The 17,618-nt window shown below is 48.3% G+C and overlaps 1 protein-coding gene across 1 annotated transcript in view; it reads right to left on the reverse strand.

Moving 5' to 3' along the window:
* Positions 1–17,618, reverse strand: part of ITGA11 (integrin subunit alpha 11) — a 130,083-nt gene that overhangs the window by 48,383 nt on the left and 64,082 nt on the right. Inside the window, exons 4-9 of the mRNA XM_510503.8 lie at positions 14,765–14,856; positions 11,632–11,746; positions 8,517–8,644; positions 7,206–7,354; positions 1,318–1,462; positions 677–842 (exon numbers count right to left, since the gene is read on the reverse strand). Of these exons, the coding sequence (XP_510503.3) occupies positions 677–842; positions 1,318–1,462; positions 7,206–7,354; positions 8,517–8,644; positions 11,632–11,746; positions 14,765–14,856 (795 nt within the window). The remainder of the gene's footprint in view (positions 1–676; positions 843–1,317; positions 1,463–7,205; positions 7,355–8,516; positions 8,645–11,631; positions 11,747–14,764; positions 14,857–17,618) is intronic.

Genomic DNA, 17,618 nt, shown 5'->3' on the forward strand with positions numbered 1-17,618 from the left:
AACAAATAAGTTTTAACCTAAGCCTGCCACACCCACTGTATCTTATTTTTGCGAAATATGGCAACCCTAGTTCAAAGCCCACCATGCTCCCAAGCTGTGAGAACTTTGGCAGGTCACTCAACTCCATTGAGTTTCAGTTTTCCCAGCGATACAAATGAGAACATTAGCAAAGCAACCTTTCAGCATTGTTCATAAAACGCACAGCCTCACGTCCGGCACGGAGTAATACTCAATTGTTGGCATTTATGATTTATTTATTTTTGGGGACAGGGTCTGGCTCTGTTGCCCTGGCTGGAGTGCAGTGGCATGATATCAGCTCACTGCAACCTCAACCTCCCAGGCTCAAGCGATCCTCCCACCTCAGCTTCCTAAGTAGCTAGGACTACAGGCATGTACCACCACACCTAGCTAATTTTTATAATTTTTTTTTAAAGAGACGAGGTTTTGCCTTGCTGACCAAACTGGTCTTGAACTCCTGAACTGAAGCAATTCGCTCACCTTGGCCTCCCAAAGTGCTGGGATTACAGGCGTGAGTCACCATGCCTGGCCTGGCATTTGTTATTATGGAAGACTCTTGTTAAGCCATTTCATTTTGTGGGATTGGTTTGTGCTCTATGGGATTTACCTGATATAAGCCCAGGAGAGAGTGGATCCCCTCTTAGCATGCATTGCTTACCTTCCAGGCTGAAGATTCTGTCCCCCAGGGCATCGACAATGTCCTTCAAGGCAGCCTCATCAGTGACATTGAAGAAGTGCTTGTCATCAGGGTCACTGGCGATGTATTTGATTTCATTTAGAAAAGTTTCTGGATTGATCCCCCTGCGGTTGTAGTAGCCCAGGACCTGCCAGGGAACAGGGGCAGGAACCACAAACCAGAACATAGCACAGACTTTCCCATACACCACACGGCCTAGACCCTGGGGACCCCAGGGTGGGCTGGAGCCAGGGCCGGTAGCCATGAGAGTTCCTCGCAATGCCATTTGCATTTGGAATGGACTCTCTTTTAGGGGCAAGATAAAGCCCTTGTGCTAAGTTAGGGTCTGGGAGCTGGGAGGTTTGGAGGTGTATTCTAGTTTTCTGAGGTTCCAGACCCTCCCTGGCAATGGATGGGGGGAAACACAACCCATAGCTTTTGTGGATAGGCCAGAGCAGTGCAGAAAGATCCTCAACTTGTTGTTTAGAAGATGAAATGGGAGGCTTTTTTGAGGGCCTGGACACTTGTGATACTGCCTGGAACTAGTCCCTTGAAGTCCCCAGGGATTTGATGGTAAAGCCTCTAAGAGGCCATCAGCAGCCCTCGGGCAGGCCAGGACTTACGGCCACCGCATATCTTGTTACGTTGTCTCTCTCGCTTTGCTGGATCACCTTCTCCAGGTCTGGGCTGTCGTGGGACTCCCCATCTGTGATGACAATCATCACCTTCTTGGCCCCTTTCCTTCCACCCTTCTGGAAAGCCTCTGAGCTGGAAGCCAAGCACAGGGCAGGGTCATGAGAGGTAAGTGGGATTGGGGCAGCCCCTGACGCTCCTGCAGAGGGGCAGCCACAGAAACCAGGACCAAGTCCTCCTTGGGCAACCCAACAGGTGCCAGGACCTCAAACCAAAGAAGTAGCTGGATTGAGATGGCCAGAGCTACTCTTTCACCAGCTGCTCAGAGGGTTCTTAGATCTGTTGTCTTTAAATGAAATGTTGAAAAGCCCCTTTGGAGTCCTGACCTTGCTGTTTTGGACAGTCCAAAGGGATGAGGTGGACCTGGGAGGGGAGTTCAGGGGCAGGTGGCAACCTTTAGAGGCATTAAGTCAGTGGTTCACAACCCCAGCTGCTCACTGACATCTCTCGGAGGGAGGCTTTAAAAACTGTTGGCCGGGCACGGTGGCTCACGCCTGTAGTCCTAGCACTGTGGGAGCCCAAGGCGGGCAGATCAACTGAGGTTGGGAGTTCGAGACTAGCTTGACTAACATGTCAAAACCCTGCCTCTACTAAAAATACAAAAATTAGCCGGGTGTGTTGGCATACGCCTGTAATCCCAACTACTCGGGAGGCTGAGGCAGGAGAATTGCTTGAACCCGGGAGGCGGAGGTTGCAGTGAGCCGAGATCGCACCATTGCACTCCTGCCTGGGCGACAGAGTGAGACTGTCTCAAAACAAACAAACAAACAAACAAACAAACAAACAAACAAAAACCGTTGATGCCCAGGCCTCAGCCAGACCTCTGAAATTGGAATCTCTGGGGTGGTGGCCTGGATATTAGTTTTTTTTTTTTTAAATTGAGACAGAGTCTCCCTCTGTTGCCCAGGCTGGAGTGCGGTGGCACAATCTCAGCTCACTGCAACCTCTTCCTCCCGGGTTCAAGCGATTCTCGTGCCTCAGTCTCCTAAGCAGCTGGGATTAGAGAGCTGTGCCACCACGCTTGGCTAATTTTTGTATTTTTAATAGAGACGGGGTTTTGCCATGTTGGCCAGTCTGGTCTCGAACTCCTGGCCTCAAGTGATCCGCCCGCCTCTGCCTCCCAAAGTGCTGGGATTACAGCTGTGAGCCACCGTGCTGGGCTGGCATCAGTATTTTATAAGGTTCTGGTGAGCATCCAGAGTTGAGACTCACTTTCTTTAGTACTGAAAACAGGATGTGCCAGGGTGACTCAGCATCCAGACAACACTAATCCATAAAATGTGTGCGATGAGGCCTGACAGAGCTCTGACTTCCTCACAAGTACTACTTTGATTCTATTTTGGGAAACATTAAATATCAAATTCCATGACAAATATTTCTCTTTCTCACTTTTTATTTTGTTTTCAGTGCCCGGAGCATGAGCTCAGCCCACCTATCAGGCAATCCAGCCCAGGAGACAGCAGGGCTGGCACCTCGACCATCAACCTGGCAGAGAGGCTTTTGTAGCGGGCCATTGGGCTACAAAGCATGAAAAACTGGCTCCCAAATCACCACTGGCTTTTGGTGTCCCTGTGGCCGGCCCTCCTTTAGACCATGAGGTTCTGAGGGGTATAGACATGGTCTCACCGAGGAGTCTGGCCCAGAAGTTATAGTCTGCCAATAAGGATCTAAAAATAAATGTTAGTCTTAGACTCTGAGGTTATTCCTCATGGGTCTGACCCACAGCAAGGCAGGACAGGCCACAGATTTAAGCTCTGTAGTGACAGGTTAAAGAGCCACACGGCTTTGGTATCAGAGGTATCTCTTCTTACGCAGCACGCTGAAGAACTGATGCATACGATTTAGGAGTTGAGGAATTTACAAAAGCTGGAATACATTAGTTTAGAACATCTTCAAACTACCAGCAAAGAGAAAAAACATCCGCCATTCTCTTAGCAATTCTCCGATATGCTGGATATGTTGCCTTAAAAAACCCACTAATTTTAGTATGTGCTGTGGACTGAAGCCTGCAGAGGCACGTGCCACATGATGAGAGCAGGTTTCGAGCTCAAGCGCAACCCAGTAGCAGGAGAACTCTGCTATTCTTTCCAAGGGGATTCTAGATGCTTCCATAACTGCATGGAAGGGCCAGGCCCAGGAATAAAACACCCTGCAAAAAAGCATGGCAGGAGCAAAACAGGTTTTATTATATATGGATCCAAGAAAAATGTCAGGATCATATTTCCATAGAGTGGAATAGTGTGAATGTCATATGAATCTGTAATTGTGCGAATATCAGCATGAATCATCAGATTTTAAATTCTGATTCTGCACTGGGTAAAGGGACTTGGATTTGTTCCTTTGTAAATTAGATTATACATTCCTTGAGAGCAGCAAGAGCTTTATACTCACAACAGGCTCCATGGGCCTAGAAACCAGAGTGGCCCATGGAGATTTAGGCCCCGTCACAGCTCCTTTCTGCTCAAAACCTGCACAGGCTCCTATTTCTCTCAGGGAAAGCCCAGGTTCTGACAACAGCTCACTAGGCCCTCTGAAATCTGGCCCGTTTCCTCTCTTAGCCTCTGGTCCTGCTCACTCACCCCCACCCACACTGGACTCTTCAATGGTCTGGAAGGCCTCAGGCACACCAAGCCTTTGTCTGAGCTGTTCCCTCCCAGCCATCTGCTTGCCAACAACTCCCTCACCTCCTTTCAAATCTCCAATCAAAGGTCATCTGTCAGGGAAGCCTTTCCCCACCACCCTGTGCATGCTGATTCCGTACCTGCCCTCTGCACCTGCTCCACTCCCACTACCACACTCCATTCTCCCCATAGCTTTCATCTCTTTCTAGTATGCTGTTATTTATTTATTTATTTATTGTCTGCCCCTCTCTCTAGAATGTCAGCTCACGAGGGCACGGTATTTGTACCTATTTTGTTCACTGATCTAGCCTTGGTGCCTAAAATAGTGTGAGGCACATAGTAGAGGCTCAATAAAGTGTTATGTGGACAAAGGTAGAATCACACCACATTGTTCAGGGGCCCTCTCTGCTTCCCTGCTGTACATAGCTGCCAGGCTCATTTTTTTTAATGTGCATATCTGATGATTACACTCCTGTACTCAACAATCTGCAGTGGCCACCCATGCTGGTTTTAACTACAACATCATCACTCCCACCATCTTTACATGGCTCACTTCCCACCAACATGAACCCCTTGCTGTGGTCAAAAGGAGCGCATCTCTGAATGCAATTGTTCCTTGACTTTCCCTCTCCTCTGCTGTTATCAGGGTGGAATGTCTTGTGTGGCACGTCTTCTGTTCACCTCTTTTTGTTGGAATCCCAGGGTCTTCCCAGGACAGGTCCAGTGCCGCCTCCTCCTGGCAGTTCTCCTTGGCCCCTCCATGGGGGCCCCTCCCTCTCTCATCCTCACTGAGTTAGGGTTAGGGTGAACACTTGTCACAGCCCTCCCATCAGTGGCCAGGACCCACAGGTTACCGACATCTTTATAAGCCCTCATGTTCATGGCCTGGATCTTTGCCCTTTCATAGGTGCATAGGAAAAAACATGCATTAAGAATAAACTGAGTGAGGACAGAAAACCTTTCACCTTAAAAGGCACCAGCTGTAGTTTGGGACTTGAATTTGGCAGGTTGGGAAGATCGGAATTTGAGGTGAAGATTGCAACCTCAGCAGTGCTCATGAGTCACTGATGGTTCAAACTACCTGGTGAGTCACACACGAATAACTGACCAGGGGTTGGTGGGTTGTAAAGTGAGGTCCAAACAGTGGGCTTTATCCCTGTATGAGTCAGTTAGCTTCACACTGAGAAAGTGAGAGCTGGTGGTTATGGGCTGCCTCCCTTACCCAAGCCATTTCACAAGGGCCTGCTGGGAGTCTTGGGTCTCACCCCGAAGAAGGCAAAACAAAAACAGAAAAATGGCCCATTCCTTGTGAGGATGAGTAAGACAGCCACCTTCACATGGAGAAATGCTCATTTAGGAAAAGCTTGAGCAAGTTTTATCAGCAAACAGAAACACGCTAGTTGAGCAATGACTTAATTATAAAGAGTTATGAGGTTGGAAACGTCTTAATGTTTTGAGCCTACGAATTCACAATACTACTAAATAGTTCTTTTTTTCTTTTCTTTTTTTTTTTGAGACAGGGTCTGGCTCTGTTGCCTAGGTGGAGTGCAGTGGTGTGATCTTGGCTCACTGCAGCCTCTGCCTCCTGGGCTCAAGTGATCCTCCCACCTCATCCTCCTGAATAGTTGGGACTACAAGCATGTACCACCATGCCTGGCTAATTTTTGTATTTTTTGTAGAGATGAGGTCTCATGCTTTTGCCCAGGCTGGTCTCAAACTTATGGGCTCAAGCAATCCTCCCACCTCAGCCTCCCAAACTGCTGGGATTACAGGTCTGAGCCACCGCACCTGGCCTAAATAGCTCTTACTTTGTGGATTTTTTTTAAAAAACACGTCAACTAACCCTACATAAGGTGGGATTATAAGGTATCAGGTCTGTGGTCTCAACAAATGTAGCAGAATTTATATTTATACGTGTAACATTTAGACATTTAAAATCTAAATGCCTTTGACACAGTCATCTTATGAGTTTAGGCCTTGGCTCAAGAGATCTGGGGATTGCCTTTAAAATCGGCTAATTTCAGTGGGGGGTGAGCACAATGTTTTGAGCAACAACATTACTGGAATAAGCATGTAGCCTTCTGCATAGACAACATCTAGGGATAACGTTTATCTGGATGAGTGAGTTCTGGTGTGATTTTATTTTATTTTATTTTTTTGAGACGGAGTCTTGCTCTGTTCACCAGGCTGGAGTGCAGTGGCACCATCTTGGCTCATTGCAACCTCTGCATCCTGGATTCAAGCAATTCTCCTGCCTCAGCCTCCCAAGTAGCTGGGACTACAAGCGCATGCCGCCATGCCCGGCTAATTTTTTTTTTTTTTTGTATTTTAGTAGAGACGGGGTTTCACCATGTTGCCCAGGCTGGTCTCGAACTCCTGAGCTCAGGCAATCTGCCCACCTTGGCCTCCCAAAGTGCTAGGATTACAGGTGAGAGCCACTACTCCTGGCCGAGTTCTGGTGTGATTTTTAAGGAATCAGCCTCACTACTATACAGTCTCAGGTGTCAGATTTGACTGCATTCTTTCCACTCCATTGATGACTAACACTCCATAAGAAGACCCCATCCTCACAGAACCTACTTCTTATAGAGTGTCTGTGGCAGAAGCTATTTTTCAAAGTTGGCTGCAACAATATTCCCCATTCTAAATGCTCTTCTGCAAAATGACCTCACTGTTCATCCATCAAGGGCAGAACCAAATTCCCTTCCCCTTGAATCTGGCCTGGGCTCAGTCACTTGCCCAACCAATAGAATGTGGCAGAAGTCATATTCTGGGACTTCAAGACTAGGTTATAGGCAGTCTCCCAGGTCCTGCCTGGGCCTCTTGGGATGCTCACTCTTGGGACGCTGTCTCTAAAACTCCTGTTGCCATGCCACAAGGAAATCAAGCCACATGGCCACGTGTGGGTGCTCAGGTCACCAGTCCCACCTGAGCTCTCAGCCAACAGCCAACAACAACTGACAGCCACGTGAGAACCTTCAGATGACAACAGCCCAAGGTGACACCAGACTGCAACTACCTGAGAGGACCCAAGAGAAAACCGACCAGCTGAGCCCAGTCAAACCCCAGAATTTTGAGGAATTAAGAAATTATTGTCTCAAGGTACTAAATTTTGTGGTAGTGTGTTACAAGGCAATAGATAACTACAATAGCATCTGAGATCTAAAAAATTTTTTTTTGTTCTACTTTTTTTTTACCGTGCAAATTCAATGCCAAATGCCGTCCGGGTCTCTGTTCCTCCTCTCTGCTCGATGTGGCTGGCAGCTTCCACCACATCTTTTACAGACCTGTAGTCATTGAGGTGAAACTCATGCACCACATCTTCTCCATACTGCACAACTCCAACCTGCAAGGGAGAGGAGAGGGCAACAGAACATTTTGACCCCATGAACCCATGAACCTTAGAATTTGAGAGTGAGGATCCCCGGGAGTTGTCTCTGTGTGATAATACAGGAGGGAGGAGGGCTGAGGACCTTTCAAGAAAGTAACCACAGCCAAAGGGAAGTGAGTTCTGCAAAGTTCTAGGAATGAATGGACAGCTTGGTGGCACAAGAAGGGGTGCATATAGAGAATGGAGACTTTGTGATTGAAAGAAAGGCCCAACAATTATGCTTCTTTCTCAGGAAAACAAAAGCAGAGCAGAGAATCAGTCTAAGTCCAAAAAATTATGAATAGTGTGGGTGGAAGATCACAGTGTTTACCAAACTCCAAAACTGAGGTTCCTTAAAACTTGTAAGAGAAGAGGTTCTTTTATCCCCATGGATGATAAAATAATGACAATATTAATAGCATCAAAATAAACAAAAAGCTTCAAGACCTATAGTAGGAATAGAACCATGAAACGTTCCTGTTGGAGGAGCCCACAGGGTTCATTTGGCACACGTGCCCTTCTAATGCTGGACTTTCACCCATGATACCCTAAAAGATGATCTTCTGGTGATGGGGAACTCATTACTTCATGAGAAAGTCCACTCCCTTTTTAACAGCCCTAATTGTTACAAATAATTTCTTAGATTGACTTGAAATCTGCCATCTAATAACTTCTAGTCATTAGTCCTCACTCAGGCAGAATAAAAGGGAATGAATCTACCTCTGCTTTAGCCAGGCAGTGTTTCAGATATATGAGCCTAGCAGCCCTTACCTCTCCTACCATCTTCCCTCCATGACCTGTATGTCTAATTCTCCCCTGTGCCCCACTCAACAGGGCTCTAGATTCCACTCAACCATTCCCACCTTCCTTGTCACTTTTTAGCTTGTCTAAGTCTTCATAGGTGGTGTCTTGTGTCTGACCCGTGAAGTGAGCCTTCCCCTAAAATGTCATTTGATGTGCTACACCAGAGAGGAGTGTCCTGAGCTGCAGCGCCCCAGTGCTGGCTGGCCCTACTACCTCTGCCCTCTTACCTACACCTCCTTCGTGCATGCAAAGATCTCTCTTAGACCTAAGGCAGCACCTGCCATGGGTTTGGGTGGCCCTGTTCAGAAGTGGAAAGAGCCCAAGAGATGCTCACCTGGATCTGCCCTGGGCCAATGTAAAACTTTTTCAGGATGTTGATGAGGAAGTGCTGAACCTCCACCCAGGGGTAGATGCTGTTGGAGCCATCCAGGACAATGACGATGTCCATGTAGGTCTGGCACCCTGGAAAGTGGGGACAGAGTTATGGCTACCCAAGGAGCAGTGTCTGTGAGTCTCTGATTCTCTGGACAATTGTTCAAAGGACAAATGAATGACTCTGCTCCATGTGTGTAATTCCCTGGGCTGCGAAACTGTCCTTGGGTTGGACATTTATTTGGGCAATGTGAGTGAGCCCAGGAATTCCTGGCTGTGTTCTACCACTCTGCTGGCTGTTTGAACAAAGCTTAAATTAAGCCTGATCACTTCTATTCCTAATCAGGGACTGACCACTACCAATCGGCCAATGCTTCCGAGGCAGCCAGCACTGCTCAAATCAGTACCTTGTTATTGTTTGTTTTGCTGTAATAAGCAGGCTGGCATTTACCACTTTCAGCCCAAATGAATGGATTTCTGTTTTTAGGAGGGAGATATGATGTCGTGGCTAGAAATGTGGGATGTGGCATCACACTGACTCCTGGCTTTGGCACTTCCTGGCTATGTGACCTAGGGTCAGTCATGAAACCTCTCAGCCTCAGTTTTCTCTTCTGTAAAAGAGGCACAACGATAGTGAAGAGTTGCGTAGAGTAATTAATGAGAAGATGCTTCTAAAGGGCTGAGCACAAAGCAAGTGCTCAATAAATCTGAACTGATCATGGTTTCACTTTTTATTTATTTATTTACTTTTTAAGGAAACCACTGAGTTAATATGGTACTGATATCATCAGGTCAAGCTCTCGTGCCGTTATCTCTGCCTCTGAATATAAAGGTTTCTTTATGCTTTTGTAATATTAATACTAAATTAGGCTGGGAGTGGTGGCTCACACCCATAATCCCAGCACTTTGGGAGTCCGAAGTGGGTAGATCACCTGAGATCAGGAGTTCGAGACCAGCCTTGCCAACATGGCGAAACCCCGTCTCTACTAAAAATACAAAAATTAGCCAGGAGTTGTGATGCACACCTGTAATCCCAGCTACTCGGGAGGCTGAAGCATGAGAATTGCTTGAACCCAGGAGGCAGAGGTTGCAGTGAGCCAAGATTGGGGCACTACACTCCAGCCTGGGTGACAGAGTGAGACTCTGCCTCAAAAACAAACAAAACAAAACAAACAAATAAAAAAAACTAAATTAAAAGGAATAATGAAAATCAACAAAGAAAATTAAGAAAACATTGGCTATAACAAATAGTAAAAAAAACCCTCCTCTTTTAAAATCTAAGTAATTTATTTCTGTTTGTCAACAGTTGGAGTTACTTTGAAATATTGCATACACTCTGCGTCTGGGCATTGCTCATTTTTATTGGTGAGTTTTTATACTGTTATAAAATCTACTTTATAACAATGCTGCATGAACCTTTTGTGTGTTAACCGTTCCAGTAATTCTTGCATTTTGAAGAGGCACTATGTCGAAGTCAGCGCTGAGCAGACAGAGGAAGGTGGGGGTGGCTTTGAGTTGGGACGCCTGTTGCAGGCTTTGTGTTTAGTAGAGCATTTAAGAAGCATTTGGGCAACTTGAATGCTCCACCACTTCTTGTCCCACCTGCATACTGTGTACAGCATGTGATGACCTGACACTCCTGGCCTGGCAGAGCCTCATACATTTGTCCTTTTCTGGTTTAGTTTGGCTCCACACATGTGGACTGAGCACCTGCTATGTGCTGGAGCTCTGCATGGTGCAGGCAGCAGTGGGGGTGACCAAGATAGAAATTCCTTGATTTGGAGGAGTTCATAATCTTTTAACAGGTTATTTTTATTTTTAAGCCAGATTTATTATTATAATGCATTTATTATTGTTGATTTCTTTCTTACAATTTCACATTTTTCTTTCTAAGATACCTTGGGAACAAACTGGCTTGAGGACTACGGTTCTTAAACATGGCTGAACACTCCCTTGGGGAGCTTAAAAACACACACTCACATGCACGCATGCACACACACACATGCACATACTCCTACTGAATTAGGACCCACATGGGGTGCCCTGGAATCTGCATTTGGTAAGCTTCAGAGCAATGCTGCTGGTCAGCCAGGTGAGGAGGCCTCCACCACATGAGGTTCAGGGACCATAGGATGGTCACATCTAGGCCTGGAGGGACTAGCTCTAGGGGTGGTGACATTCCCCAGTGGACCCCTCACGTACCCTGACCTCAGGCCTCCTCTTGTGCCCTGGCTCTGCCGTTTCCTCTGTCATTTTGTGTGAATAGAATCCACGTCTCATTATCCCCCAGAAGGAAGACCTTTCTGCCCCTGCTGGACTGATGCTTCCTCCCCCTCCCTTCCCCAGCCCCATCTGACTCGGCCTTGTTGTCTGGAGGGTGGCTGCCAGCAAGCCAGAGGTGCTAATTCCCGAACCCTTCATAAAACGGGCAGCAGCTGCTTGGGTGATGGTATTTAGTGCAGAGGAAATAGTGAGCCTCAGAGCCAAGAAGTCTGGGCTTGTGGGAGGCAGGGTCTGAGCAGTAATTCCCCAGGTTTTCTTGGCAGGTGGGCAATGAGCAAGAGGTTTTACGTTCTATGAGGCTCTGGACGAGCTGGACAGAACTCCCTGCTGTCCAGGAGCACTGATTTGGTGGAACTACTGAAGGAGATTTCTGTTCTCCCTGTTCCTTCATCTACAGGGCTACTGCATTGCACAACATCAGGGGGCGCCATTCACATGTCTAAGTGAACAATTCCCCCAGAATTGTGCAGTGCACAGCTTGTCTGCTGCATGTGCTTGCCAGGTAACCTATATACCCAGGGTTTCTGCAGTAAGCCTCCCTTGAGGCTGGGATTGTCTTTGAAACCTTAGCTCATTTGCTCCCCACCACACACTTGGGAGAGGGAGGCCAAGATTATGACTCCCACAGAGGCCCAGAGAGTGGAGTGATACATTCCAGGTCATCCGGAGAGCTGGGGCAGGACAGTGCTAGAGTCCAAATACTGCTTTCTAGCCACAGGTTGTTGTGCTCAGGGCCCAAGTCTCTCTGGACTGTCCACTGCTCAGCTTGAGGTTGCAGATTTGAAGCCACTTACTTTGGAGAGCTGGGGCCACGGTCTTGGAGAACCTGAAGTTGGAGTTGACTCTTGAACACATCCCTGTGGTGTAGTAGGAGCTCCCACACTCATGAGACCAGAGGGGGCTGCAGGCCTGGGGAGGACAGTGCAGATCCCCAGTCAGTGAGGGGACCTCAGAGAGGATCGAGGTCCAATGGCCTGAGGCCCACTCCCATCCTCCACGACCCAAGACAGACTTCTATCTGAGGGGTGAGGGGGTGAGGGATCTTCTTTGGGTCTAACTGAACTCTCTCTTGCTGCAATGTATACTAGTTCCTTTGGTTTCAGGTCTAATGGAGAAAAACTGATCTTGGAGTCTCTTTCATTGTTTTTTCAAGGCCCTGTTCTCCATCTCATCATTTAGGAATATGATACTTCTTCACCCTACCTGCCCACCCCACTCACCCACCCACCATACGGGATCTGGGGAAGCCTTTTCACCCACGGGTGTGAACACTTCAAGGGTCACTAGAATAACTCCTCTGTCTGAGAGGTCGCCTGAAGGGCCTTACTGGGCAAACTTCTAGGACTGGGTCTCAAAAACATGGCATGGCTCATACTGGGGCAGGGGAAGATAAGAATGTCTGTATTCTTTCTGTGAAATGTTCTACCAAAAACACTGATGTCAGTCCCCATTGAAGGACTGAGTGAAGGGTTCTTCTCAGAGTCATTGTCATTAAAAATGAAAGCTCAGCTCCATGCTTCCATTGTTATCCTGCTATCAGGAAACCCAGAGCTAAATTTTGTGCTGTAATTTCCTTTGGTTTAGGGGAGTAATTATTCTACTTCCGATCCCTTTCTTTAATTACTTTCTTTTTAAGCTCAGATCTTAAAGGTTATGTTTTATCTGTGTACTTTGTTGAAGCTGCTGTACATAATGTTTGGAAGTGGCAGGGGACAGAGGGGAATAAAGAATGGATAGATGGATGGATGGATAAGTGGATGGATAGACAGATGATAGATGGATGGATAAGTGGGTGGTAGATGGATGGATGAATGATGTATAGATGGATGGATGAATGATGTATAGATGGATGATGAATGGATGGATGGATAAATGGATGGAAGATGGATGGAAGGATGATGGATAGATGTGAATGGATGGACAGATAGATGAATGGATAATGGATGGATGATGGATAGTGGACAGATGATGGATGAATGGATGATGAATGAATGGGTGAATGAATGATGGCTGGATAGATGATGGATGAATTAGTGGATGGATGATGGATGGATAGATGATCCATGTATGAATGGGTGGATGAATGATAATGGATGGATGATAGATGGTTGATGGATGAATGGGTGGATGGATAGATGGATGAATGGATAAGGGGATGGATGATGGATGAATGGATGATGGATGAATAAGTGGATGAATGACAGATGGATGATGGATGGTTGATGGATGGATGGATGATGAATTGATGGGTGGATGAATGATAGATGATGGAGGTTGATGGATGGATGCAGGAAGGAATAAATGGAAAGATGGATGATTACATGGGAGATTGATGGTGGATCGATGTATAGACAGATGGGTAGATGAATGCATGCGTGGTTGGATAGATGAATGGAGGAATGAATTGTTGAGAGGGGAATGGACAGATGAGTGAATCAATGAACAGGTGACTATCTATAAACTAAGGATTAACCTACTCACAGAGGCCCCAGAGAATATATCACACCATTCCTCTCAGACCTTCATACCACCTTGTGAAGAAGAAATGTGATAAGAAGCCTGAGAGGGAAAAGGGAGTAGAGACAAAGCCCCTGACGGGTATGTGTGTGGATAGGGCCAGGGGTCCTGCTTTGCCTCTGGTTATGGCTAATAAAGGGCTGTGGGCCGAATATACATCAAGGCACCTCATGACTTTCCCTGGCAGGGCCACTATGCACTCAAGTCCCCTTGCATCCCAGTCATCATCTTATCTTTATGTCTTATTTGTCTTATCTAATTTGTCTTGTGATTCATGCCCCAGATGTCTCATTTGTCAGCAGAAATAGACCAGAACAAAGACTGACACAAGCACCCCATCTAAAAATGGGCAGTAATTTGTACTGGGCTTTCTGGGGTAAGTTTTCTCTGAAGTCCTCTCCTGCAACTGTTTCTAGGAACCATCAGTCTCAGAAGGATCCTGTTTGAACCCCAAGCATCGCCCATACTCAACACAGCTCACTCCAAGGTGGTGGCAAGGAGCAGGCAGTGCCAATCCATCGTGCCGCCCACACTCACTACCATGTGCAGAGTCCATATGTGCTCACCTGGGCACAGAACAGAGACCTGTAAGCAGAGCCTGCTGCTGTCTGTCCCCCAAAGTCCTATTAGACATTACTCATTTGCTTGTCCCCTCTCTTTCCACGACAGTGTAAGCTCCAGCAGGGCAGGGTCTCTATTCATTGCTGAATCCCGGTGCCCAGCACTGGGCTTAGCACATACTATGGTAAGTGCTCAGAAACATCATTGTTTAAATGAATGAATGCTTCTACCACCTCAACCCAGACATGCCCTTTTCTTTCTTCCTTGCGAAGGCCTGTCTCTTCTTTAAAAAAAAACAGAAACCTCCTCCAGCCTTCTTCATCTAATCCTGGATAGTTGAGACGGCTTTTCGCTCTGTAGCCCTTCCCTCGGCTGTGGTAGTCTGTGTTTACTCATTTATGGCATCCCTTCCAAGTCTTCTTTGGGTGTGTGGTGCAGCCTGCTTCTTTTTTCAAGCCTAGAGCAGAGATTTGACCTCCAGCCCAGACAACTAGCTCCCCAAGGGAAGGGACAGTCCCCCATCAGACTTGTTGGCTATCTACATTTATTCTTGTCCCCTTTCTGGCTGTTCCTTCCTCCTTCGGGATATGCACACAAAAGGGCTCAATTGTTTCTTCTGCCTGGACTGTCCCTGCCAAAACACCCAGGGCCCTGCCACTCGGAATGGCGTAAGCAGGGAGCTGGCGGGGGAGCTGCTTCCTGGAATGCACAGGGCCAGGCAGCTTGGTGGTTGGAGTGGGGGAGAGTGGGTGTACAGGATGCACATGAGGGTGTGTAAGGAGACGCTCCACCCCTCCCCACCCCCACCCCCACCTCTCCTGACCCCAAGCAGTGGCAGGTGGCTCTTACCAGGAAGCTGTTGTCCTTGGGGTTGGTGGCGAGACTAAGGCCGAGGCGCATGTTGTCTTTCCGCTCGGACACGTTGGACAGGGTGACCCTTCCTGGGGTGGGGGGAGAAGTTCAGCTTGCAGCCCCCTCCTGCCCGCCCTCTGCCCAGAGCCTGCTGCTGGTCTGGTCACCCGAGGTGCCTCCCCGATTCTCCCTGACGCTGGGGACCTCTGGCTCTCAGGGTTTACAAAGGCCTTCCCCAGACGTACTCTCAGGACTTCCTCACAACTGCCTGTGAGATGAGAAAACCGAGTCTCAGAGAGGCCAAACAACCTGCCCAAGGTCACACAGTGAGCACTCACCGAGCCTTCTATCTCCTAGCCCACAGCTTTTCCTCCTCCAGCCATCCGACTGGAGCCCCACTTCCCCGTGTGCCCCCAAACATGCCATGGCATCCCACCTGGGCTGGCTTCCTTTGTGCAGTATCCCCGCTATGCTTTCCTCCAAGTTGACCCCCATCCACACTTAACCAGTCCTGTGCCCAACTCTTTCTGTGCCCGCTACTCTGCTCATCTGAACAACCAACATGTGACAGCTGAGAGTTTCCTCTCATGGGTAACAGACAGCCAACTCAACGAGAGCCTTCCAGAGCTGCCAGGCCTTGCCCAGGAATGCCATTCTGAAGGAGGCTGCCAAGAGAGGTGCTTAGGAGCTGGGTTATCAGCCTGCTGGGAATAGGGAGAGGGTCAGCTCTGCGGCAGATTAGAATCATAAAAAAATTGCATCGCTTAAGGTTTTACCAGATCATCCTGGAGGCCACTGAAGAAAAGGAAGTGAGTCTGAATTCCCCAGAAGTGTGTTGGGGTGTGTGTGTGTGTGTGTGTGTGTGTGTGCACGTGTACAGGAAGAGGGAGTGGGAGAGGCTGGGGAGCTAGAGTGTGCCAGCCCTAACATGCAGTGTGGACAGCTCTGGGTGGATTCCCTGCCTGGGGAAGGAGTAATTTCTTTTCTTTTCTCTTTTCTTTTCTTTTTTTAATTTTCCCTTCCTTCCCCTCCCTTTTCTTTTCTTTCTTTTGAGGCAGGGTCTCACTGTGTCACCCAGGCTAGAGTGGAGTGGCACCATCGTGGCTCACTGCAATCTCCAACTCCCAGGTTCGAGCAATGGGAGGAATAATTTCTAAGGAGGCCTCAAGCAAGAATGGGTTGCATTGCACTGTGTCGGTGACTGGAAGTATGAAGAGTCGGCCTGGCTCCCAGGGCACACAGGTCAGGAAGGCCAGCTGGTGCAGGAGTCTGGGGGTGGGCTGCTGGCAGAGCCCAGCTTGTCAGACACAGACTGTTTTGTGGACTGGAGGGTAGGGGCAGCTGTGTTTGTTGTTTTTTGCTTTTTGGTTTTCCTCAGTTTGAAGCAAGGCTCCTTTTGAAATCTGCCCTTCTTGGCTGTGCTAAGAATGACTGGGCTCGATTTCTCTTTTGTCTGCCCAAACAGGCTAGAGAGAAAATAACAGCAAAGCCCCGGTGTTTCTGAGATGCCTTATCATCTACAAAGCACCGCGCGCACCTGCCCTTTCAGGACCCCTCACGGTCCTGGGAGACCCAGGGGTCATCATTTCCATTTTACAGATGAGAACATTGAGGTGTAGAGAGGGTTAGTGACTGCCACAGGGTTACCTGCTGGGAAATTAAAGAGCAAGATCTTTAGCCCAGACCGTGTGACGTTTCATCCCGAGTCCTGTGTTTTCTCCCATCTGATGGCATCACGGTGGCAGTGGGAACTAGAGGGGCAGCTCCATGCTCCACTGGGCTGGGTAACCCTCGCCCCCTTCTGGCTAGAATTCTGCCCTCCATTTATTTAAGGAACCCAGACCTCACCACCCTGCCCCTCTCGTTCCTCCCTCTCCCCTGGGACTGATGTTTGTAGTGAAACTGTGCAGCTGGCTGAGACAGAGGGGCAGGGGAGGAAAAATCCCTGTGTTGGAGTTAGACAGACTCAGGTTCAAGTCTTTGCCCAACCCCTCTGTGAGCGGGAGAGACTCACGCCTTCCTCAGCAGATCTGGGTGAGGGTCCCGGGCCCAGATATCTCCCTACACAGGCCCTGGCTTTGAGAATCACATCACCTCCCCCAGCCCCCACCCCTCATTGAAAACCCTGACTTTATCCAGGTGTTGGAAGGACAGTGCCAGTGGTAGAGTCTTTCCCACAGAGGTGTGAATGGCTGACACCCACTTAGCCTTCCCTGGAGAAAGAGGAAAGAACATTCCTGGCACCGTGCTGCCCAGTGCCTGGAACGGCCGTAGGAAAACCCAGGACTCAGGTTTCCCAGCCTTGCATTTTCCACTGTGGGGCAAAACTGACAGATGTTCTTTCTGCCATGCATTTTCTTCTCAGTGGGAGAGAGAGAACCACACCTCAAATGAAGAGTAATTTTCCTCCGTCCCAGCTCACTTTGCTACCCACTGCCTCCTAGGCTTGTGCCCCAGCTCAGAAATGCTTTCCAGGGTCTGATGGCTTTATGTCTCCTCCTCCCTCTGGAGAGAAATGGGGTCCACATTGCAACAGAGAAAAAAAAGATTGGTTCACAAATCCACGTCCCTGCCTGGACCAGGAGCTTCTCTGGGTGGCTGAAGCCCTGAGAAGACTGCCCACTCTTCCACCACCCCCCAACCTCATTGCCTCTGTCCCAACCACATGGCCTTTCTTTATCTTCTCCAACAGGGCAGACTTGTTCCTATCTTAGGGCATTTGCACTTGCTCCTCCTTTGTCTGGAGTGCTCCGCCCCCACCTGTCACCTTCTCAAAAACTACCTGCTCAGAGAGGCCTTCCCCGATCACCTTCTAAGGTAGAAATCCCTCTCCACTTCCATCACCCCCTAG

This window comes from Pan troglodytes, chromosome 16, assembly GCF_028858775.2.
Source record: "Pan troglodytes isolate AG18354 chromosome 16, NHGRI_mPanTro3-v2.0_pri, whole genome shotgun sequence".
NCBI classification, from domain to species: Eukaryota; Metazoa; Chordata; class Mammalia; order Primates; family Hominidae; genus Pan; species Pan troglodytes.